The 23,757-nt window shown below is 47.2% G+C and overlaps 12 protein-coding genes across 12 annotated transcripts; 9 read left to right on the plus strand and 3 right to left on the minus strand.

The window, feature by feature from the left end:
* Positions 1-475: 475 nt before the first annotated feature.
* N7516_005212 (uncharacterized protein) lies at positions 476-1,488 on the plus strand (the record flags this gene model as incomplete). Its single annotated transcript, XM_057217932.1, has 2 exons — positions 476-616; positions 1,183-1,488. Coding segments are annotated over 2 exons (447 nt in total), but the record flags the coding sequence as incomplete, so codon positions are not given.
* Positions 1,489-1,493: 5 nt separating this feature from the next.
* Positions 1,494-1,734, plus strand: N7516_005213 (uncharacterized protein; the record flags this gene model as incomplete). Its single annotated transcript, XM_057217933.1, has 2 exons — positions 1,494-1,502; positions 1,552-1,734. The coding sequence occupies 2 exons, from the start codon at positions 1,494-1,496 to the stop codon at positions 1,732-1,734; spliced, it is 192 nt and encodes a 63-aa protein (XP_057079816.1).
* A 342-nt stretch (positions 1,735-2,076) lies between these two features.
* Positions 2,077-2,409, minus strand: N7516_005214 (uncharacterized protein; the record flags this gene model as incomplete). The annotated part of the gene is made up of 1 exon (XM_057217934.1): positions 2,077-2,409. The coding sequence occupies one exon, from the start codon at positions 2,407-2,409 to the stop codon at positions 2,077-2,079; it is 333 nt and encodes a 110-aa protein (XP_057079817.1).
* Positions 2,410-3,852: 1,443 nt separating this feature from the next.
* On the plus strand, positions 3,853-5,519 carry N7516_005215 (Zn(II)2Cys6 transcription factor; the record flags this gene model as incomplete). The annotated part of the gene is made up of 3 exons (XM_057217935.1): positions 3,853-4,210; positions 4,270-4,747; positions 4,820-5,519. 3 exons carry the CDS (start codon positions 3,853-3,855, stop codon positions 5,517-5,519), a joined length of 1,536 nt encoding a protein of 511 aa, XP_057079818.1.
* A 74-nt stretch (positions 5,520-5,593) lies between these two features.
* Positions 5,594-6,828, minus strand: N7516_005216 (putative transsulfuration enzyme family protein; the record flags this gene model as incomplete). Its single annotated transcript, XM_057217936.1, has 2 exons — positions 5,594-6,619; positions 6,676-6,828. 2 exons carry the CDS (start codon positions 6,826-6,828, stop codon positions 5,594-5,596), a joined length of 1,179 nt encoding a protein of 392 aa, XP_057079819.1.
* Positions 6,829-7,686: 858 nt separating this feature from the next.
* N7516_005217 (uncharacterized protein) lies at positions 7,687-8,013 on the plus strand (the record flags this gene model as incomplete). Its single annotated transcript, XM_057217937.1, has 2 exons — positions 7,687-7,708; positions 7,757-8,013. The coding sequence occupies 2 exons, from the start codon at positions 7,687-7,689 to the stop codon at positions 8,011-8,013; spliced, it is 279 nt and encodes a 92-aa protein (XP_057079820.1).
* Positions 8,014-8,385: 372 nt separating this feature from the next.
* Positions 8,386-9,564, plus strand: N7516_005218 (IST1 family protein; the record flags this gene model as incomplete). The annotated part of the gene is made up of 1 exon (XM_057217938.1): positions 8,386-9,564. One exon carries the CDS (start codon positions 8,386-8,388, stop codon positions 9,562-9,564), a length of 1,179 nt encoding a protein of 392 aa, XP_057079821.1.
* An 857-nt stretch (positions 9,565-10,421) lies between these two features.
* N7516_005219 (AP complex mu/sigma subunit) lies at positions 10,422-11,171 on the plus strand (the record flags this gene model as incomplete). The annotated part of the gene is made up of 2 exons (XM_057217939.1): positions 10,422-11,009; positions 11,130-11,171. 2 exons carry the CDS (start codon positions 10,422-10,424, stop codon positions 11,169-11,171), a joined length of 630 nt encoding a protein of 209 aa, XP_057079822.1.
* A 426-nt stretch (positions 11,172-11,597) lies between these two features.
* N7516_005220 (AP-2 complex subunit sigma) lies at positions 11,598-12,337 on the plus strand (the record flags this gene model as incomplete). Its single annotated transcript, XM_057217940.1, has 5 exons — positions 11,598-11,632; positions 11,688-11,727; positions 11,793-11,822; positions 11,900-12,130; positions 12,236-12,337. 5 exons carry the CDS (start codon positions 11,598-11,600, stop codon positions 12,335-12,337), a joined length of 438 nt encoding a protein of 145 aa, XP_057079823.1.
* Positions 12,338-15,317: 2,980 nt separating this feature from the next.
* N7516_005221 (sulfotransferase family protein) lies at positions 15,318-16,345 on the plus strand (the record flags this gene model as incomplete). Its single annotated transcript, XM_057217941.1, has 4 exons — positions 15,318-15,462; positions 15,562-15,838; positions 15,908-16,082; positions 16,154-16,345. The coding sequence occupies 4 exons, from the start codon at positions 15,318-15,320 to the stop codon at positions 16,343-16,345; spliced, it is 789 nt and encodes a 262-aa protein (XP_057079824.1).
* A 2,589-nt stretch (positions 16,346-18,934) lies between these two features.
* N7516_005222 (arylsulfotransferase family protein) lies at positions 18,935-21,168 on the plus strand (the record flags this gene model as incomplete). The annotated part of the gene is made up of 4 exons (XM_057217942.1): positions 18,935-19,051; positions 19,117-19,245; positions 19,315-20,815; positions 20,882-21,168. The coding sequence occupies 4 exons, from the start codon at positions 18,935-18,937 to the stop codon at positions 21,166-21,168; spliced, it is 2,034 nt and encodes a 677-aa protein (XP_057079825.1).
* Positions 21,169-21,411: 243 nt separating this feature from the next.
* Positions 21,412-22,805, minus strand: N7516_005223 (kinase-like domain-containing protein; the record flags this gene model as incomplete). Its single annotated transcript, XM_057217943.1, has 2 exons — positions 21,412-22,328; positions 22,370-22,805. The coding sequence occupies 2 exons, from the start codon at positions 22,803-22,805 to the stop codon at positions 21,412-21,414; spliced, it is 1,353 nt and encodes a 450-aa protein (XP_057079826.1).
* Between the last annotated feature and the right edge of the window lie 952 nt (positions 22,806-23,757).

Here is a 23,757-nt window from a genome sequence, read left to right on the forward strand (position 1 = left end):
TCACTTCTCAAGTCCTGTGGTCTCAAATTTCTTTTCCATCTACCGTCACCTGAAGATTTCATTCGTGATACCAAGGACACCGGAGAGAGGATCCGTGAGCTTCGCACCCTTGCCCTCACCTACAAAGACCGCAACTTCATAACCGAGCTGGAGGCCAGAGGCGTTGTTGAGTCTAAAGAGGCACCCTCCGATCTTAACGGCATCCTCAAGATGCTAAAACGGAACTCATCCGGCCTTCAATCCCTTGATGAACTGACCAATCAAAACTACAACAATGCGGCCCATATGCTCCGTCACCTTCGCGTACTTTCGTGCCATTCCGTCAGTTAAAACTTGTCACCTCTCCTAGCTACTCTTGCAGTGGACTTCACTTTACTACTCCAGCCTTGTCGTCTCAAGTTTTGTCTTGCAGGCCTTTACTTTACTCGACTTCATTTCGTTCTCTGTTAGACTCTACCAAGTTTCTTGATCAAGATGGCGAAGACAGCGCGTCAAAGAAAGATTCAAGCAGTACAATCGTGGTGAAGCAACGTTAACTGAACTTGAGACAACCATCAGCAAGAATCCCAGCACCATAAACACCGTGACTTATGAGGGCCTTGTGGCCACTGATTTTGTATACGGGTTCGGGCTCTCCGCAAAGCAAATGGCAGTCCAGCGTGGATGTACCCACCTCAATCCATGACTCTCCCGCAAGTGAGATTCACCTACCCGTAAACTAGCAGCCAAGAGATCTACTAATTTTCTTCAGATTCACTTCAGATTCAATTTACTTAGAAGTCACTATGCCCATTTTAGAAGACATTGATTTTATTAACCTTATAATCTAGGCATTCAGACATCTTTTAAGCATCTACATTAGCTTTTGTAAAGTGAGATTGGATCTAAATTACTGCTGGCAATATGTTAACTACACAGTCCTTAACTAATTAACTAGCTCATAGCCAGTCAGCTGACCACCCAGGAGGACTAGACGGCAGCTGCCGTCTCAGATGAATCAACTTCTATCTTCCCCAAATCATCTTACTATATAACATAATATGAACCAATGACAACGGGCAGTTATGTGCCGGTGACATAATTAGTCGCCCGTACAGTCTTTCTGTAAGTGGAAAATGATCACTTTAACCCTCTATCCAAGCTAATTATCCAAAGTTGACGATCTTGCAATGACTTCTCGAGCCCCGGGACCACTCCGAGAACGAGGCCCAAGCGAGGACCATAATCACAAAACTGTTAGAGGTCGTCTATAAGGAGCTTCGGCTTAGTGGCTTCGCTGGGCCTAATGATATCCGAATGTTGCAAGAGACAGCATTCACGTTCTACCCGATGAGGTGGAAGGAAGGTTGGAAACACTCTAAGGTCCGTTGCGTAGGGAGGACGGACTTTTCTTTCTATTTCGGCGACAAAGTGGCCCAGGCTATCAATCTAGTAGTCATCGAGGCAAAGCGCCTCGGGTATTTGGCACTGGCGAGGGACAGACCCTAGCCTATATGGCCATGGTTTGGGCAGAAAGAAGAAAGCGAAAGCAAATCTTTGGTTGTCTAACAGACGGCAAAGAGTACCTCTTACCACATTTCGCATGACGGGTTCTGGTCCAACAGGTACCAGGATGGATTAAACGTTGTTACGACCTTCCTCAGACACGGCCTCGAAACTTCCCCGTTGCATTCCTCAGTGGCGACCGGGGGCCCCATTACTTTCAAGTGCTGGCAAGGCCTCTTCTTCTCTTAATACTGTGATGGAATGTTAATCTCTCACTTCGGTCGACTTTTTTTCTCTTCTTTTCGCCACATTTCATTTTCGACATTCTCTTCAACGCTAGTTATATTTGGTAAACACTGTTGTTAACGCGATTTCACTCCTATTACCACGCGAGTAAATTGAATATAAACAAACCATTGAATTTTTTCCCAATATGATGTTGCCATATACATGCATAAATCACCATTACCAGTTACTCACATATATTATACATCTAACCAAATTGCTGACACCTAACTGGAGACCGAACTAGTTCTTGCCCTCGATCCACATGCAGACACATTCCCACCCCAAACACCAAACCCAATATATTCAAACATCCACTTCCCTGATAGGAACAACCAACTCAGGTCTCCTCGCCTCAAAAGCCAACATGTTCAAATACCGCTGCCTGGTTTCGCGCATGTATTTTCGTTGCTCGTGTGAGACGTCCTTCATCCTATCTGAGTCGTCAAGACCGTGGTACATTGTGTACACACTGAACCCGATGAGTCCTCCTACAATGCAGCCGGCGATGATGAGGAAGATGTAGAGGGAGTATTTGTCCGGGTTGCTCATGCTGCTGCGCTTGAGCAATCTTGCTGCATTATCCATTATGGATGTTTGTGCGGTTGATGTCGCTATTGTAGGTGGGATGGCAGGCATTGTGGTTTGAAGAGGCTGTAGAAGACAAAAGGGCCTTGTTAGGTACTGGACATAGGGGGCATGAAGTGGGGTTGGGTAGACACGCACTGTAGTCAAAAGAAGATGCCAATGTCAGATTCTTCCTTGTTGGTGTGTACAAATGTTGATTCGAAATAATTCTTCCGAGGGAGGAGTTGGTTTATAGAGATAGGAAATAGTAGACTACACACCTAGTGTGCGAACTCTCCCAGCTATATAAATAAAGCATAACCGGCACGCTAAACCCTCACATCTACGGCTAAGCAACACTGAAACGCGAAGGGGATTCCTAAAAATCGACTCTACAGTTGTGATATTCTTCCTAAATAGGAATAGCGACAATAGAATCTCACGCCAATGATGTCAGGAACCGAGCAGACCAATCAGCGTGGTTCAATGGCTGGTGAGTGGACCAGTGAAAATGGGACTAAATCGACTAAATCGACTAAATGTTCTAAATCTGTACACCAATTTTAACCAGACAGTAAGCTTCTCTCTTCTTATTTCTCAGGGACCGCTCTTCGGCCCCCAAATTCGAGATACCATGTGCTGTAGTGGCTTGTCCTCGCTTTCTTTGGTTCGATTTTGCTGTGTGTCATGCTGCTTGATTGGCTCGTGCCTGGTGCCTCTCCCTAGGCCGTCGGCCCGCATTGGTTACAGCAATTCGAGGACTGGTGGGTTGCTGCAAGTCTGTTTCTTTGTGTCTTACATGTCTCAGATAGGTCTCTCCGTACTAATCTTTTGAGACTCGTCAAATGTGACTCTGAGAGCCCGCCCGCTGTCACTGGACGTCTACTCTGTATGGTGTGGTGTAAATACTTCAGCCAGCCATATCCATATTTTGTTTTCTCTTTTTTTTTTGTAAGGCCTTCAATGGTATATCTTTCTGATCAGCTCTGCTGGACTCCTATCCAGTGGTCAAATTGAGCATCGTAGCTTTAGTTATTCTTCCGCTCAGGGCGGTCCAACATATATTTAGCTTCTGGTCTGGTAGTCTTGTGGATATATTGTTCCGAACTAGCAGAATTGGATCCAACAGTCTATTACCATATAGGACAATATGGGCCTTGAAGCTGTTTGGATTATCAATTAGAAGGGATATATATACCAGGGTCATATTAACGTAGATGCAATTAAAAATTAAAAAGAAAACAATAAGAAGGTGTAGCATAGCCACTTGTTTTTAAAGGCTGACTAGCCTGTTAGTGGGGTCTATAATAACCTCTAACCTTGGAATAGTACCCTTTTTAGCATGTAAAGGGTGTTTTAACACGCATTAGCATTAACATTATCGTGATGGCCACAAAAAGATGCCTTAGGCGGTTATACCCGGCCTGCTCAGTCAGCAAATCTTCAAGCTCTGGAGTGGACCGTGAATCTTATACCTTTCTTCGCCACATCCCACATTCCATATGCCATATCCAAATGGAGACAGTATGCGGTCCATGCTGGACATGTCGCAACCGCCGCATTCAATGCGACCAGTCCGGAACGCCATGCGACAAATGCGAAAAGGCCGGGATGGAATGCTTCGACAAAAGACCTCTGAGATGGGTCAAGGGCGTGGCCATTCGTGGAAAGATGCAAGGTCATTCATATGAGGGTATTGCAGATGGCACTGCTGTGCACAAATCTAAAAATACCAAATCCGCTCTACCAAAACCGAAGAAGTGGTCTCGCGCGCTGGTCCAAGCTTCTGCGGGCAGTAGAACCCTTCCGGTTACCTTGCAAGACCCGTCCATGTCAAACCTGGATCAAACTTCGAAATATTATATAGACTACTGTAAGACCGACATGTAAAGCTCTGAAACCAGGGTATTAATAGCTGACATTCGCATTTAGATAACGAACGCATATGCAAATTGTTCATTGTATACGACAGCCCCAGAAATCCATTTCGGAGTTTGATATCCCTTGGATTGAATGATCCGGTCTTACAGAAGGGCATACTTGCTCTAGCGGCGCGACACCATGCCAATACAGGCCAGCCGTTTCATCAAATTCAAGCTCCGACATCCGCTGGTCTCATTAATGCTAATCGCGATGCTCTACTGTTCAAGCATCAAGCCATGGAAGCTCTCTCAAGGGTACTTGGGGACGGAAGAATAGAAAAAAGCGACACAACAGTCGCCAGCATATTTCTTCTTATCTTCCTGGATCTCCTCGAATCTGGAAGCGAAGGTTGGAATTTCCATCTTGAGGGGGCCAAGAGTTTGATTACATCACACCGGCCGCTGCTGGAGGCGCAAGCTGGAGTTAACAACGGGCCTGGCCAGACGATCCAGCAGATCTGGGGTTTTATCTCCAGCCAGATTCATTTGTGAGTTATGAGAAGCCTAATGGATAGTATAAAGCTACGCGAGGGACTGACCGATTACAAAAAAAAAAATAGGATTGAAACACTGGGAGCAACCTTTTTACGACCGAAGGTACTGTCGGAATTCATATTTGACGGCCAAGCAGAGTTGAAAGCCCATGAAGAAATTGAAAAATCTTTCCTTGGATGTCCAGAGTTCCTGTTATCGGCGATACAGTTTCTCTCCAACGAAAGGGACGCCATCGCAGAACAGCTGCCGGACGGTGCCGCTCTCCAAACACACATACAAGATACTACCGCGATGATGGAACTCATCCAAAACTTTGACTGTTACACATGGGCTTCGAGCCTCCAAGATTCGAGACAGTCTTCCCTGGACGAAATCAACAATCTCTGCACATTATCCCAGGCATTTAAAATCGGGGCTTTGCTATATGGGAGACGGATTCTTGATGCACTCACAGAAACCACCACCATGCAAGATGATCTGGTCTCTGAACTGCTGGGTCTGATTCATATCTTGAAAGACGACGAGTCGCTTTTCAAATGTGTTCTTTGGGCTATCTTCGTGGCGGGGTTGGAGTGTCGGTCTCAGACTCAGAAAGAGTTTTTGTTTGAATCTTTAGAGAAATTTTGGACTGCTACGAGCTGTTTGAATGTTATCAATGCAGCGAAGATCCTGAAAGATTATTGGGACCAGAAAGAAGGCTTGGAGACTCCATCGCGGTGGATATTTGATATTGGTCGTTTGAGTGGTGACTGTCTTCTGATTTAACATACTAAACATCGAATATAACCAAAATATTTCACATAATTTCTTTCATATAAAAATATGAGACTAACCTAACTTCATCCCAACAGCGACTTGAATGCCTGCAGCAAGTCGTCTTTCAGATCCTCCCAGTTCTCCAGCCCAACGCTAACTCTCAGCAGCTTCCGGTCAATCCTGGAATCCGACAAAGCCCGCCACTCAATCAAAGACTCAACCCCGCCTAGACTGGTAGCATGCTGGAAGAAGTGAAGCTTAGTCGGCAAAACCTTCGCAAACTGCTCACTGTGCAGGACAATAGAGAATACAGGACCAAACCCATTAGGCATCTGCTTCTGCAACCACGGCTCATCCTGCAAACTAGCATGGTGAATCTTCTGTAAAACCGACTGAACAACCATCTCCTCACTACCATCAGCAGGAGACGATGCTTGCATAGCAGTACGAAGCCAAGAAATCAACCTCGCCGAATTCTGGCTCCCCCGCTGAACCCGGACCTCCAGCGTTCGCAGACTCCGGATACCAAGCCAACTCTCCATATTCCCCATGACACTCCCAAGCGCGATCCTATCCTCAAACAACCGCTTCGTCCAATCCGCGCGTTTCGTAGCAAGCACTCCACAAAGCAAATCGCTATGTCCACCGAAATACTTGGAGCCGGAATGCATGACGATATCCGCGCCCCACAGGAACGGATCCTGCAAGCCAGGCGGCGCAAACGTACTATCGACAATGAGGAATGCCCCGCGGGAGTGGGCCTTGCGCGCGTATTCCTCGATGCTGAATGCCGTCCCCAGCGGGTTGACGGGCGTCTCTAGTAGGATAACATCACCGGGGCCCAGGCTTTCGACGGGACAGTCTAGAGCATGTTTCTGTAGCCCGGACAGACGTGATACTACCGCGATGACTTCGTGGCTGCCGTGGTATCCCTCGCCGACGGAGATGTTGCGTGGGTTGAGCAGTGTGAGAGCGGCGTGTAGGGCTGCTAGACCTGTTGAGTAGCTCACTGCGTGCCCGCCTATCAGGGATGAGAGCACTGCTTCAAAGCGAGTTGCATTGGGCGCAAATTCGCGGGAATAGACATAGTTCTTGCCGTTGAATTCATCCTAGATGGACTTGTTAGTTGGGAATCTGGTTGTCTGTGTGTTAGTTTGAGACGTACTACCGGATCCTCGGACGGCATGAGTTGATCTGGATCATTGGGGTATCGGAAGATTGTAGAGAGATGGATTGGGGGTGCGACGTCGGTCACTTGATTTAAGGTATCGTCTGCATGCAGGGCTTTGGTGGAAGGGTGGGTGTTGTGTGAGGCCATTTTGCTTAGAATATTTTTGAATGAGAAGAGAAAATTAAGGTCGAGAGGGTCTTTATATCTTTGTTCCTCTTCCAAGGTTGACTTCTCCTCTCTGGAGACCCACTCCCGTTAACTTCCTAAAACGGAAGCTCCCGTAAGTATAAAAACGGTGGCAACGCATCCATCGCCGGGTTTTAGGTCTTTTTTTTAAAAAAAAAAGAAAAAGAAAAAGGAAACGAAGAAAAAGAAAGACATAGACTCCTAGGATATATTCAAGATATCATCTGTCAAATATCATCTTAAATACGGACGACTATACCTAGGCATCACCGTCACATAACTCTCTCATTGGTTTATATTGCCTTACAAAAACTAACCTCGGAATTAGTTATATAGTTAGTAGTAATATTGAACCCAGATGATGCCTTATAATGCCTTAGAAAAGATATATAAAGAGACATCTAGAAGGACAACTAGGAAGACCCTAAAAAGAACATCCAAAAAAGATGATCTAGTAAGATGTCAGTATATGCTTGGAAGTTGAAATCAATGTACCTTACTTCAAGAAGGTGTAAGGCACTAGTCAATGAGAGGGTTATGTGATTCGATGTCCCTATAATCGCCCGTACCCAAAGCCATTAGCATCACAGAACGCAAGCCCCAAACAAGGAAGTATGACAAATGAAAACAGCAAAGACACAGATAGCAAAATATGGTAGTTAAGGTGACTGTCCCACACAAAGAACATATGTAAATAGAATTAAGATAACCTTAACTTTAGGACGTCTGTTTGTCTAGTCCATCTGTTCTCTGCTTCCCCCATCTCTCCATCCTATCCAATCATCTACCACATCCTGTAGCACCCGAAGCTTCTTCAGTATGGAGAACAACTGTATCCAGGGTAAGTCATTGTCTACTTTTTGAGTACTTGCAACCTGATGAGATTTAGAATGCCCCGAGAGCATCATCACCACGACCTCGAATGAGTTCAATTTATTATTGGATGAGATCACAGCCCGATGCAACAAACAGTCAAAGGGGATCAACAAATGGCTCCTCTACACCAAAGATTTCCAACAGACTATTGCCGATACATTGGAGAAGGAGAAACTCAGGAAGCAAGAAGCTGGTATCAAAGCTATGACATGGGCACCCAGAACACCCCGAACTCCGAGAACACCGAACACACTCCAAATGCTTAATTAGCATGTTAACATATGCTAACATGTCATTTTTTGTGGAATTTCTTCAGGTTTCAAAAGTGAGAAAACAAAGGGTAAACTCATATAGTGGTGATCGACCTCAAAGGTTTCTCGGCCCCGGCTTTCATTTTCCCCCTCACATCTTCTCTTCTAACAACTTCTCACGACAAAATGCCTCCCTCGGCTCAAACGGTAAGCTATCATGGCATACTATTGTTTTTCCTTATACTCTTTTGCACACACATTCCATGATTGGGAACACTTCCCCAAAAACTTCGATACCTAGAGCTCCCAAGCCTACCCCGCACTGCCCATATAACGCCTGCCTGCTCTGCAACTCCCATGCGCGTCTGATACAGAAAACCAAACTAATACAATGGAATCAAAGACCAGATTAGTCTCCAACCTCCGCCTCCTTATCCCCCGTCTCCGCCTCCTACAGAAGAAAGATACAGCCTCCTCAGTCGTCCAACGCCGCGAGCTCTCCCAGCTCCTAAGTGAAGGCCGCGATGCATCAGCGCGCATCCGAGTCGAAAATGTCATCGCAACAGATATCGCAGTGGAGGTAATGGAGATGGTCGAGCTCTACTGTGAGCTACTGCTGGCGCGCGCAAATGTGTTGGATCAGATGGCCTTCAGCGACCAGGGGACCCGTGCCAGACTTCGCGCCAAGGAATTGCTCAAGCAGCGCACCCAGGAACAAGCTGGTGCTACAGTATCAACCACCGCGGGCCTCAAGGGTGCTGGGGAAATCACTGGCTCGCGATTCGGGTTCTCTTGGCTGGGAGGGGGAGCGCAAAAGAAGGAGGCTGAGCGGGCTGCACCTATTACAGCATCTGGTGCGGCAGATGACTCCGGTGATGGGATTGCGGATGAGGATAACCCCTACATGGATACTGCGATCGATGAGGCTGCTACGGTGGTCTTCTATGCGTGGCATCGCTTTCCGCATGAGGTGCGCGAATTCACTATGCTTCGTACTATGCTGGGCGAGCGATACGGCAAGGAGTTTATGACTCTAGCGCAAGATAATAAAGTCGATACTGTGAAGGTTCCGGATCGGCTTCTCAAGGGATTACGTGTGCGTCCACCAGGACAGGAACTTGTGGAGAGTTACCTTCGAGAAATTGCGAACGCATACGGCGTTGAATGGCATGGAAGCGAAGAAGAGCTGGGAAGTGCGCCAGAATTTGTGGATGATCTTGGTGATTATGGCGCACAGGAACCCCAATTACCGCAAACTCCTAGCAAACAGCAAGGAGACTCAGCATTAGGGCCGAACCCCTCTGAAACGAGACGTGCCTCGGATGCCAGTGAATTGACCAAAGCTACACCTCCACGTGGACTCGCTTCGGGCCGAAGTCCTGTTAGCGTTGCGCCGCCAGCTCCCAGAACGGACAATCCCAATCCCAGAGTCAAGCTTCCCGGTGCAGAGGGCAAAGCTGCTGCTGCTCCAAAGGAAGACACCGCATCTAAGGGCAAGAGTAACAACGGTGGGATACCCGAGCTGGATGAACTGACGCGAAGATTTGCGGATTTGAAGAGGAGACCATAATTGAGAATCCCAGTATCTTGAAATCCAGAACTCAATACTCAGCGCCTTGATTTTAGCCGTTTTTTCATGTCGGTTCCCTTCTCGGTGGCTTGGACAGGGATTCGCTACGTCGAATGTCTTGGCTCTGGCCCCGCATAATGCATCACATCTCCTCATTTTAAACGATTCGCATTAATTTCAGTTGACTGGCTACCCGTGAAATAGGGGATTCTAAATTAGACCAGGTGGTTCCCCGAATATGATAGATCATATCCAGTGTGGAACTCGAGAACTCGAAGTGGAAGTTGGTACTTTCAACCGTTGAGAGCAAACGAATCCGAGATAATGTTACACTGGAATTAACACCTTCTTTTTTTTTCTTCTCAATAGCTTACACCTTAAAGAAGATCAATGGCAATGTTTTAATTAAGTGCAATAGAACCTAAGAACCTATACTCCGTACTGTAGCCGATCTACAAGACCAACGAACTACATAAAATATGACACGTGATAGAAGCAAGGCACGACCCTTTTCTCCAGACCTGTGGATTTCCGGCTATCACCTTAAATCTAATGAAACAGGCTGATTATAGATTGCCCTAATATCGAACTCCATCCAATATTGGAGACATATTAACTCAGTACAAATCGAAATCCCCGTTGGAACTTCGCACGGGACCCGCCAAACCCAATCGCACTCGATACACCACCCGTCCCGAAAAACCCGTGGACCACACGAGCCATGACACAGACATAATATGAACTCCGAATCCCCTTCAAATCCGACCATTCTCCCCAGCTAGCGGTAGCTAGACACTGCGACAATCCCCCGAACCCCGAAAAAGACCCCAAAATCAAGAAAAAAAAGCCCAACCACTATGCCGGTCTATATGCTCCACGGCTTCCGCTGGCCCCGCGCCGGGTTCACGGGGATCCGCGTATATATCGTACTCCACAACCTGGAAGAAGCAGCAGCGGAATACATCCAGCAACCGCTTACGACGGAGCTCATCGCAGAATCCTTCCACAAAACACAAGGGGACCTCGTGCCTCGGCTACCGGAGCTTTCGTTTATCGAGCAGTATGACCCCGCCGACGAGACGAGTGGCACCGTCAGTCAGGACCATGCGTATATTTCAACGCGGGTTCTGGAGATCCCAGAGGATGGGAGTGGTACTTGTGGTGGGGAGAATATTGAAGATTGTGTCGAACAGGGATCTGGGTTGACGGATGATCAGACCGCAGCACTGGAGGAATTGCGCGATCGACTAGCCCCTGGTGAGAAGATTGGATGGTATCTTGTTTACAATGGGGATCCTGAACGGTGGTTTCCTGATTCTGAGGACGAGGAGGATTACGAGTCTGAGGAGGAATCTGAGGATGAGCGCCAGACTCAGCGGCAGAGTCAGGCCCAGAGCCAGAAGGGGGATAGTTTTACAGAACCAACTAGTCCGCAGAGCTATACGGTATGTGGTTCATTTCTTTCATTTTCTGGTTAATTGGCTTCTGCTTTCTTCTTTTGGGAGGGCGGGCTTTCTCCCAGTCTTACTGCTACAGTTACATGGTTGCTAATGGCTTATTACTAGACTCGTCTGACGAGGTTCTGGAATCGGATGAGCTCGGGGTGAGAACTATGCCTGGGTGATATGGAACATTGAAAACCAGGTCAATTTGTTCCGTCACTACACAGTGTCACTCGTTGCCTCGTTACAGTTACACCGAGTTGTGATGGGAGCTTTTAACGAATTCTACGCTTTATGTCTGTTGATACTTTATGTTTTGCAAATATTGTTATACTAGTTCAGTTGATGTATTGGATGTCTCATGAGAACCAAGATTGCTTGAAGACTTAGTAGAGTAATTCCCTATAATTCTCCAATATGCGCTTCTACTGCACCTGCATCTCTATATAATCCGATCTAGGCGGTGAATCCGGGCAATATGGGAGGGGAGCTTCGATAACGGGAGCAGCGGAGACCATCCAAAGCTTGTCGCAACACTCCCCGAGTGGTTTCATAAATGCTGACCAGGTAACATCCTGGACTTCTAACGTAATGGTTCTCTCATTTATCCTGGTTCAGAATCGCCAGTGAGTGGCTGTCCGCTCCAATCATTTTCGATTCAGACACTAATTGACGGTATAGGGGGAAAACGCGCCTGGCGAAATGGTATTCACCGTACAGTGTGAGTGTTGCCGGAACCCATCCGTCAATACAGAATTGGGACTTTGAGCTGACACCGGCTTACAGGATGAAGAGAAAGTCAAACTGAAAGGCGAGGTTCGTCCATGCAATACCACCCGCACCCGCACTTGCTCCGAGGTTCCCCATCCAACTAACCACCGACAACCGTATAGGTCCATCGCCTCGTCGCACCCCGAGATCAGAAATACCAGTCCAATTTTGTTGAATTCCGTCGGAGCACCAAGGTCGTCTACCGAAGATATGCAGGCTTGTTCTTTTGCGTCTGTGTCGACGCGAATGACAACGAACTAGCCTATCTCGAAGCAATCCATTTCTTTGTCGAAGTGCTGGACCAATTCTTTGGCAACGTGTGCGAGCTGGATTTGGTCTTCAATTTCTACAAGGTGCGTACAATTCGCTGGATATGCACTATTCAGCGGTGAACCGGGGCTGGCGTGGGATTGGAATTGCAGGAGACGTGATACTGACCACGTGTGCGGGATTTATAGGTCTACGCTATCCTGGATGAAGTCTTTCTCGCAGGCGAGATTCAAGAGACAAGCAAGCAGGTTGTTCTCACGCGATTGGAACACCTGGATAAGTTGGAGTAGGAGACAAGCTGGATACTCGGATTCCGGGGACGATATGGGGACCGTTATCGATTGCGGACACGACTGCATTGGACAAATCAAATCAAAACAGTCATTTGCATGGAGTTTCAGGTGTATCGGTGGCTTTCAGACAATATTAGTGCTGTTCATGTTCATATTAGGAGGGATTATTCTGGAGATATCAAATCATCGATACAGTTTATGCTACCACTTACGAGCCAATGCCGAAATCGCAGGGCAGGGGAGTATGCTGCATGAAGTCCTCTCTCTAGTCTATCTGCCCATTGTGCTTTTCAGACTAGACGTCTTTACTTTATTCCAAGGCTTGTATGGTAAACGGGATATTCCCCGGGCAGGATACATTGTTTCTTTTCAGATGCACCCGGTGTGGTCTAGTGAGTATGTCTTTGTTGTCCATATGTATTTTGCGAGCAACGAGACCTTGTAGTCAAGGACGCGGCTGCCGAATGTCCAAAAGTGAAGCTATGTGTGTGGCTTTTGTGGACTAAGAGAGAGCACGGGATCCAAAAGTGCTGACTCTTGCAACCCACAGTTCGGACATTCCAAGCTTTACTTAAGTCTTCTAAAAGCCAAAAAAAAAGGATAAAGGGTTAGGTAAAACCCATGCGAATGATCCACGGTGACAACATTAGACAAGATATGTGAGCTTCTTTTCACTTCCGACCGAATATACCTACTGCTTCCTCGTATGGTTATGACCTAGTCCACTATAAGAGCCCAGGTATATTAGAGCTGAGACATGTGAAGCTTTGATTTAAGGTCCACGAGGGTGTGATGAGTTAGTGCCAAGCTTTCCCCTCATATTCTCTTTCTGTTAGCATCAAGGGAGCCCCCCTGGTTCATGGTTCGGGGTATAGCTGTGCTGGCACTGACTGCCGAAAACATTGCCGTCGGTGGATGCCTGGCGGAGACGGAATGCACAAACTTGGCTTAATGGGCCAACCCAGGAGCATTAAGCTTAGATTAGATTGTATTGTTCAGCCCTGTTTCCATTTTATGGAGGGACTTCCTAATCGGCCATGGCTTGGTGAGGTGATCGTAGCTATCGATGGCGAACAATTGCGAGCGATGGCGAACGTTGGTCTAATGGTCTTGGCATATTACATTTAAGGAGCTCTGTCGCTGTTGACCCTTCAAAAAAAAGGGTTTGTCTTGCTGAGTTCATTGTTCCTATTCTTTTTCACTTTTACTACGTTCGACTGGCCACAAAGAGTCTATCTACCCTATCTATAGTTATTGTACTCTTGACTCCAGCATGCACGTTCCACGCACTATATCACGATGGATTCTTCGGAACAACACCTTCCGTCATTGATGTAATGTTGTAGTATGACATTGTACTGACTGCCGATAGTCTCACAGACATCTGCTTCATTGTGCTGGACACGTGACAGAGATGGAGTCTACGAGGGTACTTTCCCTGAATGGAAAATATCTCAGCAACACGGGACGATCAGTTCAGCCGTGACAATACTGACCCGTGGCAACGGAGATTACCCCTGGCGATGAAAATCATACGAAACTTTGCTTCTCACACGCCCAGGACCACCTCCCCCTGATCGCTACTTCGATGATAACGGCTTTGAGTCCGCGACACATCGAGTAGATGGTCTTTCTCATGATAGGCAGTGTGGCCGGACGATCCAGGAGTAGGGCCCCATCGTGACCGACCGGCTGAAACTTTTACATACAACATACCTTCCGCGGTGGCGAGAGGAAATTGAACTAGGCCTTGACAAGTGGAACACACAACCTCGGTCTCGAACGAGCCAAGCGCAATCAATCTGATGGAGCGGGGGCACAGGACTCTCGTACCGGGAACGATATTCCCCTGGCGAAACAGATGCGAGATTGATCTGCTTGGAACATTGTGGGCCAAGCTTGGCTGACCCAAGCTGAGCCGTTTCGACTGGTGGATATGAGATGTCAAACAGCAACACAACATATAGGCTCATAGTACTCAGTAGATGAGTCCTATGATGATCCATGAACCTACGATGTATGTGGTGCACTCAAACTGACATGGCCATCACATTCAGAAAGGCACCCTTTCCAGACGTTGAAGGTGTACGCGTTCCATTTTAGGGCTCCACCAATGACCGGTATTGTATGGATCGTCAATTTTGCCGGGAAAACTTGACAAAAAAGAAACGTACGCGGATCGGTCTTGGCAACGGCAGCATTGACCCTTGGAATTACTTTCGGTAATTTTCATTTTGGTATGAAATGTTTCCGACCTTTTGCGCATGGACTGTACTCCGTACCATACAAACTGTACCATACAGATTGTATCATACAGACTTTACCATACTCGACTCCACAAAATCGTTCACCCCTGACAATCCTTGACATCCCTGTGCGTCAGCCCGTGACGTTGTGCCTCTACCTCAATACTCACACTCCGTACATTGTATAGTTATACAATGTATCCCAATGTCGTTACGACTTTACAACATACTTCGTATACATTCGTGGACCCCCTTGGTTTTTGGAACCTATCCCAAGTGGGGGGGTACAATTGGAGTTCAAGAATGAAGGAATTGTCCAAAAGCCAAGACCCGGAGATAATGAGAACGTTACCACTCGCGGGGAGACATCCATAGTACCTGGGGACTGTTGAAAAAAAAAAAAGTGGTTCGAGCCTCGTCATTGACACTGCCACTGCGACTAAATGCCCACTCTACTTCATTTCTATTGATCTTCCTTGGGGATCAGTGAGTCTGGTTCTTTTTTATTTTTATTTTTATTTTACATTTATTCCATTTATTCATTTACTCTTCCCCTTATCTCCAGATCAACCTCATAAAATCCCCCCTTCCTTCTAGACTTTTTCTATAAGTCTTGTCCTTTCTTTATCCAGCTTGATTACTTCCATTCGTTTATATCACCCACACTTCGTCCCTCTTTATAGAAGTTCCAACTATACCAAATTATAACTCGACCTTATAAACACCCCACCATGTCTCTCATGCTCTCCGATAATCTGGCTCCTCAGCCCGTGACCGACATCTTCACCGATGACACAAACATTGACCGCCGAAAGTGCCACCGCACAGTTCCTATGAAGGTTCTGGCTCTGGGCGTTGGTCGTACTGGAACTGCCTGTGAGTATGATGTGCTGTGTTGCATTGGACTTTGTGTATTGGTGTATATACCAGGTCTGATGGAAACGAGAAACACATAAACTAACTATCGGTTTACAGCTCTCCGCAAGGCCTTTGAACGCCTGGGTTATGGCAAGTGCTACCACATGATGTGCGCAAGTGTTGAGAATCCGCCAGATTGCTTGATGTGGCACGATGCCCTGAACGCGAAATACAACGGAATCGGCGAGTTCGGCCGCAAGGAATGGGACCAACTTCTGGGTGACTGCCAGGCCGTCTGTGACTGGCCTGCCTGTGCCTTTGCAAAGGAGCTGATTGAGGCTTACCCCAATGCCAAGGTCATTCTGACCACCCGTGATGTCGACCCATGGCACGCGTAAGTCCCAGTCGCATCTTATAGATCAGTTTTACTGGTCCGAAGAACACCACATTGACAAACCCCCAGTTCCGTTATGAAGACCGTCTTCTGGCGCGTCTCAGACCCAGAGCACAAGTTCGTATCGAACTTCAGCTGGGCCGCCGGCATGTACTACCCCATGCTGAACAAGTTCTTCGAGACATTCTTCCGTGGTGACTTCCCCGGCAAGGGCAAGCAAGTCTACGAGGATCACGTCGCTGAGGTCCGCAGCATGGTCCCCCCGAGCGTCTGCTCGAATACAACATCAACGATGGCTGGGCCCCACTTTGCGAGTTCCTCGAGGAGGAGGTCCCCGACACCCCCTTCCCCCGTGGAAACGACATGGCCGACTTCTACAAGCGCTGCAGCACCCGCAATCGTCACCAGATGATGAACGCTGCCCTTCAGGCCGTCACTATTGGTGGTTCGCTGCTTGCTGCTGGCTTCGCTGCCACGTTGGCTTTCAAGCGTTTCTCCCCTCGCTAAAATGCTCGTTCTTGTACTTTACGCTTCTTTTTTCTTTTCTTTTTCTTTTTTCTATATTCCCCACATCTCACCTTTTTCCGCTGGCTGCTAGCGTGCGCAGGCGCCTCTAGTATATTGCCAGACCCCGTGGTCGTTTTTGTTCCTTTTTGCTACCCTCCTAGTTGGAACAGACCACTGCATCTATTTTTGCCATCTTCATTTCCTCAAATTGGTTTAATGAGAGGCGTCTTGGAGAACAATCAGGTAATAGACCAGTATATCCTATTTCTTCTAATTTTGATCATCGTTCCTTATGCACGCTTCGTACAAGTGTGTGATCAGCGCATCGAAGCATCTCCGGCTTTCAAATTGAGGGATAAACACCACTAGGGACCCGCTTCCCCGAGGCTCTGTCATCATCATGCATTGCCCAGGTGCCTAGAGGCAAGGGGCGCCTAAAATCTTGGCTCCAAAAACTTCCCCATGCAAGGCGCGTAGAGCAATTTCTCAAAAATAAACCAAAGACAAAATATATACAAATAAATATCTATTTCGAGGTTTCGCTATATACTACATCATACGTATGGAGTACAGAAATAGAAACCCACTCATTTTGACTATGTTGTATAGTTAGTTAACTATTGTCTAATATTGTACATGTACACAGAGCAACCACTTTAGCAAGTAAATAAACATCGACTATCGACACCTTCTAAATCCGGTCGTCCACACCTGGTCCCCAAGCCCTTCCCACCTCTCTCCACTCTCTGGGATGAAACCAAGAAATTGTTCCAGCCACACTCTGTTCGAGAAGTGCCGTGGGGTTTCCACGGTTAGTGGCTTGGCAGCGGGGAAAAGGGATCCGTAGTAATTACGTGGACATGCCATACAACATACATACCATTCTGAAAGTTACCCGTATTGTTATTTACTGTTATATCCTTGTAAGGGAGGGATAGTTGATACATAAACTGCTTTTCTCGATATTCAAATATACAAAAACAAGCAGTGTTCAGATTGCTTCTTTTGTTATGGGCCCCGGACCAGATCCTCTTAGAAGGCCTGTATGAAAAGGGTTTGATAAAAATACGTAATGTATATGGATGGATTGGGTTGGTGTACGTGGACTAATGGCCCCTGGAGTGATCAGTCCATTGTTGTTCGTAGATTGGGTTATTTTGGGATTCAGGAGTTCAGCGACACATGTCAGCTTTGATTTTTAGTGCTATTGGTGTTGGACTGGTGATTCTGGGAATTGCACCGCGTTTGACATACGAAAGAGATATCTCAGCTGTGGTCATGGACACTTGATAGGTCCTCTCTTTACGGAGTAGCTAGGTGTGCTAAAAGCAGTATACGATCCCACTTCATCTAATCTCCTATCTATCCGCTGTAGATCTCGCTGTCAAATAGCACACAACGTACTCCGGACTCCGTAAGACGATGTCACTTAGGGAATCAGTCCCACACGTGTGAGTTCCATTCGCTCAAAACATTGGGTAAAAGATCAATTATTAATGAACACACATCTCGTGCACGATGCCAGAATGTGCCAGAATAGATCTTGCAACAAAGATAGCCCGCGTAGGCTCTGACGACGCAATATGCGCCACCACTGTTCCCGATCCAATCCCCCACGTTCAATTCGTACACGACTGATGCTACTTCTCAGCCACATACACGTGGGTTTTAGCGTTGAGCTTTATCAGAGTATCTGAAACCTTAGAAGCCCAATCCATTTGGTTACCTACATCTCCCGGGATAAGTCACCTGCGCGATTGAGCTGTCTGTGTTTGGTTAGCAAGTAACTGAGTGTTCATCCATGGTCTGGTCCCCGAGACTGTCGGGCTCTTCCCGAACCTTCAATATGAATTGAGGTTGAGCATACGGAACAAGTATGAGTACGATCTCGGAGTTATGGTATCGGGACTCGTTAGCGGCAGCCACATCACCTTAGTCTTGCGGGCATGACGCGGCCCGCGAGAAAATATATCCGTACTGTCACTAATCTGAATTACACCGTGTGTATTAGGGGGGAAAGAAGAAAACAACAATCAAGGTTTTCCGCAGCAATAGATAGACGATCGAAATCTTTTTTGGAGGGGGGAAGGTTCTGTTTAAGAGTGGGGATGGTGATCGGTTTATCGTGATTTTCCAAGGTTGCTCGTCTGATATCAAAATGCCGAACACCCCCTTCTCCCGCAACTTAAAGCAACTGACACAGTTTTTAGCAGGACTGGGCATCTTGGCGCTGGGCGGGTATTGATTGAATTGTTCTTCACTAAGTACCGAGGTAAGCACCGTGTCGAGCTTTAAATGGATCTTGGCCAATTAACATAGAGGATCAACATACTATATGCCCCCACTATAAATGCAAAAAGCATGGATTGACAGGTGGAGAGGGACTCGTACACATTGTTGGTTCGTCTTAGATCTCTCGGCCTCTTTGCATGAATGAGTATTCTCCCTGGCCTGGAGTTTTCTATACTTCCCTATGATTTGCTTTCAATACAATCTCCCTTGCACACATCCTTTTGGATGACCTTATTCCTGTTTGGCTCTACTACAAGGTTCTTTACATCTTGCATCGGAAAGTGGTGCGAACAATCCATGGGCGCCTACGTATTTTTCTCCTTGAAGACTGTGCCGGCGCTCTTCTTTCTTGGTATTATCTGGTTATGCGCTATTGATAGTGCGCTTGGAGAGGAAACCTCCTTTTATAGATCGGTAAGTGGAATTAATCTGAGCCCCTCAAGTGTGCTTTTGGACTGAAATTATTATTCGCATAACAGAGACCCGACATATACCCGCCCATCTTCAATGTCGAAGAGTCCAATCCAGACAAGCTCAGCCCGGGCTACATCTTCATCACACCATACGAACTACAGAATCCCGGCCCGTACATTTACGATAACACAGGGGTAGGTTTCTATTTGGCGGAGTTGAGGTTAGCTGAATATAGGAAAGCTAATACGCTATTCGATCAACAGGAATTAGTATGGAGTGGCTGGGGTGCTTCGGGACCAGGCAACGCCCATGGCCTCCACGTGTGCAAATATAACGGCGTCGATCACCTATGTTTCTTCCAGGGCAACCAGCAAAAAGGATACTGCCGCGGACATGGTATCATCATGGATAAAAACTACCGAGTCGTGCGATCGGTTCAACCGGGTGGAGGAATGGCCTCTAGCGACATGCACGAATTCCGTCTCATCAACGATGGCAAAACCGCTCTCATGACCATCTACCAGCAACGCCAATTCGACATGACACCGTGGAACGTCAAAACTGGCGTCGGGTGGCTCATGGAGAGTCTTTTCCAGGAGATAGAAGTGGAGACAAATAAGGTCCTGTTTGAATGGAGGTCTCTGGATCATGTCGATCCATCGTCGAGCTATACATGGCCGTCTCATACGGATACTTCTGGGACAGGATTGAGCGTGCATGAGCCTTGGGATTACTTTCACATCAACTCCGTCGACAAAAATGCTGCCGGTGACTATCTGATTTCATCACGGCATACTTCTGCCATCTACGAGATCTCCGGTAAGGATGGCTCAGTGGTGTGGCGGCTTCACGGCGCGCAGCCCTCTTTCCGGAATATCAATTTTAGCTTTTCGCAGCAGCACGACGCTCGGTGGTTACATGACAATGCTACGCATACCGTTCTCTCACTTTACAACAATGGCTATAACGGCTTCAACAAGACCCACACTTATTCAGCGGGCATGATCATCATGGTTGACCATGTGGAAAAAACGGCCACCCAGATCCGCGATTACGCCCCTATTAAAGACGACCTAGTGAGCTCCAGCCAGGGGAACCTGCAGATACTCCCCAATAAAAATGCCTTTATCGGATGGGGAAATAACCCATTCGTATCTGAGCACGATGAGGCGGGTAATCTACTATTCTGGGGTTCTTTCGCCGAAGACACCGTGATGAACTACCGCGCAATGAAATTTGAATGGGACGGTGTACCAACAGACTCACCTGCCCTATGGACATACTCCCAAACCGCAGAACCATCCTCTTCCACCAGCTTCTATGTCAGCTGGAACGGCGCAACCCGCGTCAAAACGTGGCGATTTTGGGGATCGATGAACAGGACCGGACCGTGGACCTTACTGGACGAGGTTTCCAAAACCGGTTTTGAGACTGAATACACCGGCTCCAGATTCTTCCTTTGGTCTAAGGTCGAAGCAGTGGATCGCGAGGGCATTGTGCTGGGAAAGTCTGAGATCAAGTATACCTTCGTGCCCTCGTCCGAGCTGCGCGAATTCTGCCTTGACTCTACCTGCTTGGACGCACCGGGATATGGGTTCCCCGGCGAAGAGGCAGCCCGTCCTTTCATTCCGCCAGTAGGTGTTAATACTGTGCCGTGGATGGACCCCAACAACCCGGGCTCCAATATCTGGACACAACACAATCCCTCGGGCTATCCACAACCTTCTAATGCTCCAAAGTACTTGGACGGGTGGAACCATGGCCGTGAGTGAATTCCGAGCATGCTTTTTATTTCATCAAGTAAAAGAAGCAAAACTAACAATTTCACAGGTCTACTTGCCTGGGGTGCCGTTCTCCTTGGGGTGATCCCCCTCTTCGGAGGACTCTTCCTCGCACATCGATACTACGCCAGGAATTCGCTCAACCAACTGGGGGATCAAGAGTCCTCTGGATCTATGAACGGTATGACTGAGCGGAAACACCCTCCTATACCGGCTACCGACCTGCCCTGGTGGAATTGGCACCGATGGATCGGAGAGGACGAAGCAATTTCCCATTTCCCGCTTGGTGAGCGGAGTCTATACGGTCATAGGCGTGAACGGGAGCGGAACGAATAGTGGCTCCTCATTCTTTACTCTTTACTTTTTGTTTCATATTTGTATCTATGAAGTTAGGTGGTACTCAGCGCTGTACATACATACTACCATCGCACAGAACGCATATACCCATTGCTACATATATGGATTATATCTCGTATCCGCTACCCAAATAGGAAAACCTGCTTAGTTATTATTTTAATATTTCTGTACGGAGTATTGCATTCATATCGATCCCTAGCAAGCAGTAGCCTATTCCCTTTATTAGTTCCATACAGTCCCGAATACCCTTTTGATCACGCTGTGCTCAACATAAAAAGGCGGAATGAACTTCTCTACCATGCCATCCCACGAGGCTCTCCAGGGTATATTAAACAGGGCACGGTAGAGCTCCCAATACTCCGGCCAAAATCCCGCTAGGCCCCAGTCCAACAGAACAACAGTGCCATCAGCCCGAACAATGATATTCCCCGGATGTAAATCCCCGTGTGTAAATACGATCTTGTGGTTTTTGAGACCACGGACCGTCTGATACAGCATGTACTCGCCGTTGAAAAAGTGCGATTCGATATCATTTTCACGCTCGAGAACTTTCGGGCGCATTCGATCTCTCAAAGCTTGAACGATTCCTTCGTTAAAGCTTTCCTCAGATGGGTACGGTCCGTAGCTGTAGCTGGTGTAATCGCCGTAGCCGGCCTCGAAGATGCCGTCTCGACAGGACGATCTGTCAAGTGCACCGATGAAATCCCCTGGAATCTCCCGCATTTGGTTCACGTAGTCCCGTAACTGCTCCAGTACGCGATTTTGCTCTGGCTCCGAAACACGATCCCAGTACCGTTCGAGTGACTCGCCCCGTTCGTATGACATTACGATGTATCCAACATCGTCAAGGATATATGCACTGAGGAGCCTTGGTGTTGCTATGGTGGTACGGGTGGATGCCAAGTGCATGGCTTCGGCTTCGGCTAAACGAACACCATGGCCGAATTTCGCAACCGTCTCTGAATCTGCGAAAACAACGCGCGCGCCCATTTTGTCGGAACAAAGTTTGGTTGCTGTTTGCAAGTCGCCAGGGTCCAGTATGATAGACGGAGGCCCGATTATTTCCGAGTAAATCAAGCGAAGCTTTTGCTCCTCTGGTTCCAAGCCTTCAGGACAGGTGCCGCTATTTACAGTGGAAGCTGTAGTTTCCTTTTTATATCCGTCGTTTCTGTGTCAGTACCTGCTGCTGCACTGATCTCTGGCGTCTCGAGATCGGTGTTCCCTTGTGGATCCCTGGCAAGGCAGTCTCTGTGGAGATAATCGCATTCCGCAAACGATTCCCCAGTACCCCCATATCGAGGCGGAACTTTTGAGCCAAGGTATCGATTAAGGTCCTTTGGATTCTCTAACAGTACTGTATCTCTCAACATAGATTCATGGATATCAAGAGATGCGAGGTATTCGTCGCGAGGATTGATGATGTATGCCTTTCCCAGAATATTAGGGTAGTGATGCCGAATGAGTGTCACCAATTCCTGAAGGGCATTGCGGAGCTTTTTCTGGAAGGTCTGCGGTCCTTTCTTGGTATTTTGAGTAGCAGGTAGCTTGAATTCAACCACACAGGAAGCCGAATAGTCTTGTAGATCAGAACTGGCGGCTGCATCCATCAGAAGCATAGAGAGCCTTTCTATTACAGCAAGGCCCAAGTTCACTAATCCTTTAAAAGTACCTAGGCTTTGATGTATTGGCGAGGATCCCTTGATCGTCATCTCGTCAATGCTAACCCACAGCACAAATTGACCTTCATTTGAAGTAATATGGCAGATGTCTAAGTCTGGAAGGATTGACTCTGCTCCAGTAAATAGAGCCCTCGGGTCAGAGAAGCGTCGCCATTCCAAAGTTTTCTCGAGTGAGGCAATTGCCCTAGAGACTTGAATTGCGGGGATTGCGGAATGACTTTTGAGGAACTATTGATAATTTAGTGATGAATCCCGGTGTATCTGTGATCCAAGTACCTTTTCCAATATCACCTCCAGTGCCTGCCCCTCGGCATCCTTCAAACCAATACCCCAAATCTCGGTATGACGGGAGTTTTTCAAAATAAATCTGTTAATGGCATTGCCATTAAAGCTAAAATAGCAGCAAACATAGCTATAACACCTAATAATTTATTAGGTATAGATCTTAATATTGCATAGAAAGGTAATAAATATCATTCTGGTACAATAGCAGGTGGAGTTTGCATAGGATTAGCCACAACATAATTTTCACTATCTCTGGAAGGAAGAGCATCCCGAAAACGACTAGCCAGAGAACTTGATTTCTCCAATGAAACAGACATTGTCAAAAGACGTGCTAGAAAGAAGGACGAAATGCTGTCAGTTAAACTGGAATCCGAAAGTTAGCCAGCGATCCGTATCTCGAGGTTGTTCGGTGGTCTTATGGTCTCGATGCTTTGAGCCGCCCAGTGCCCGGTTGTTACCTAAGTATTTTAGGTAGATCCATTCATCCCTGGGGCCTATATAGATGTGGTTGGTTCATATCATACTAAATGGAAACTAGTGTATGAGGGTATCTATTTATATTTAGATTTCTCTGAACTGTGAGTGGTCTATTCGATATCCACGT

Source organism: Penicillium verrucosum, assembly GCF_028828655.1.
Source record: "Penicillium verrucosum strain IBT 35672 chromosome Unknown utg000001l_segment0_segment0, whole genome shotgun sequence".
Classification (NCBI taxonomy): Eukaryota; Fungi; Ascomycota; class Eurotiomycetes; order Eurotiales; family Aspergillaceae; genus Penicillium; species Penicillium verrucosum.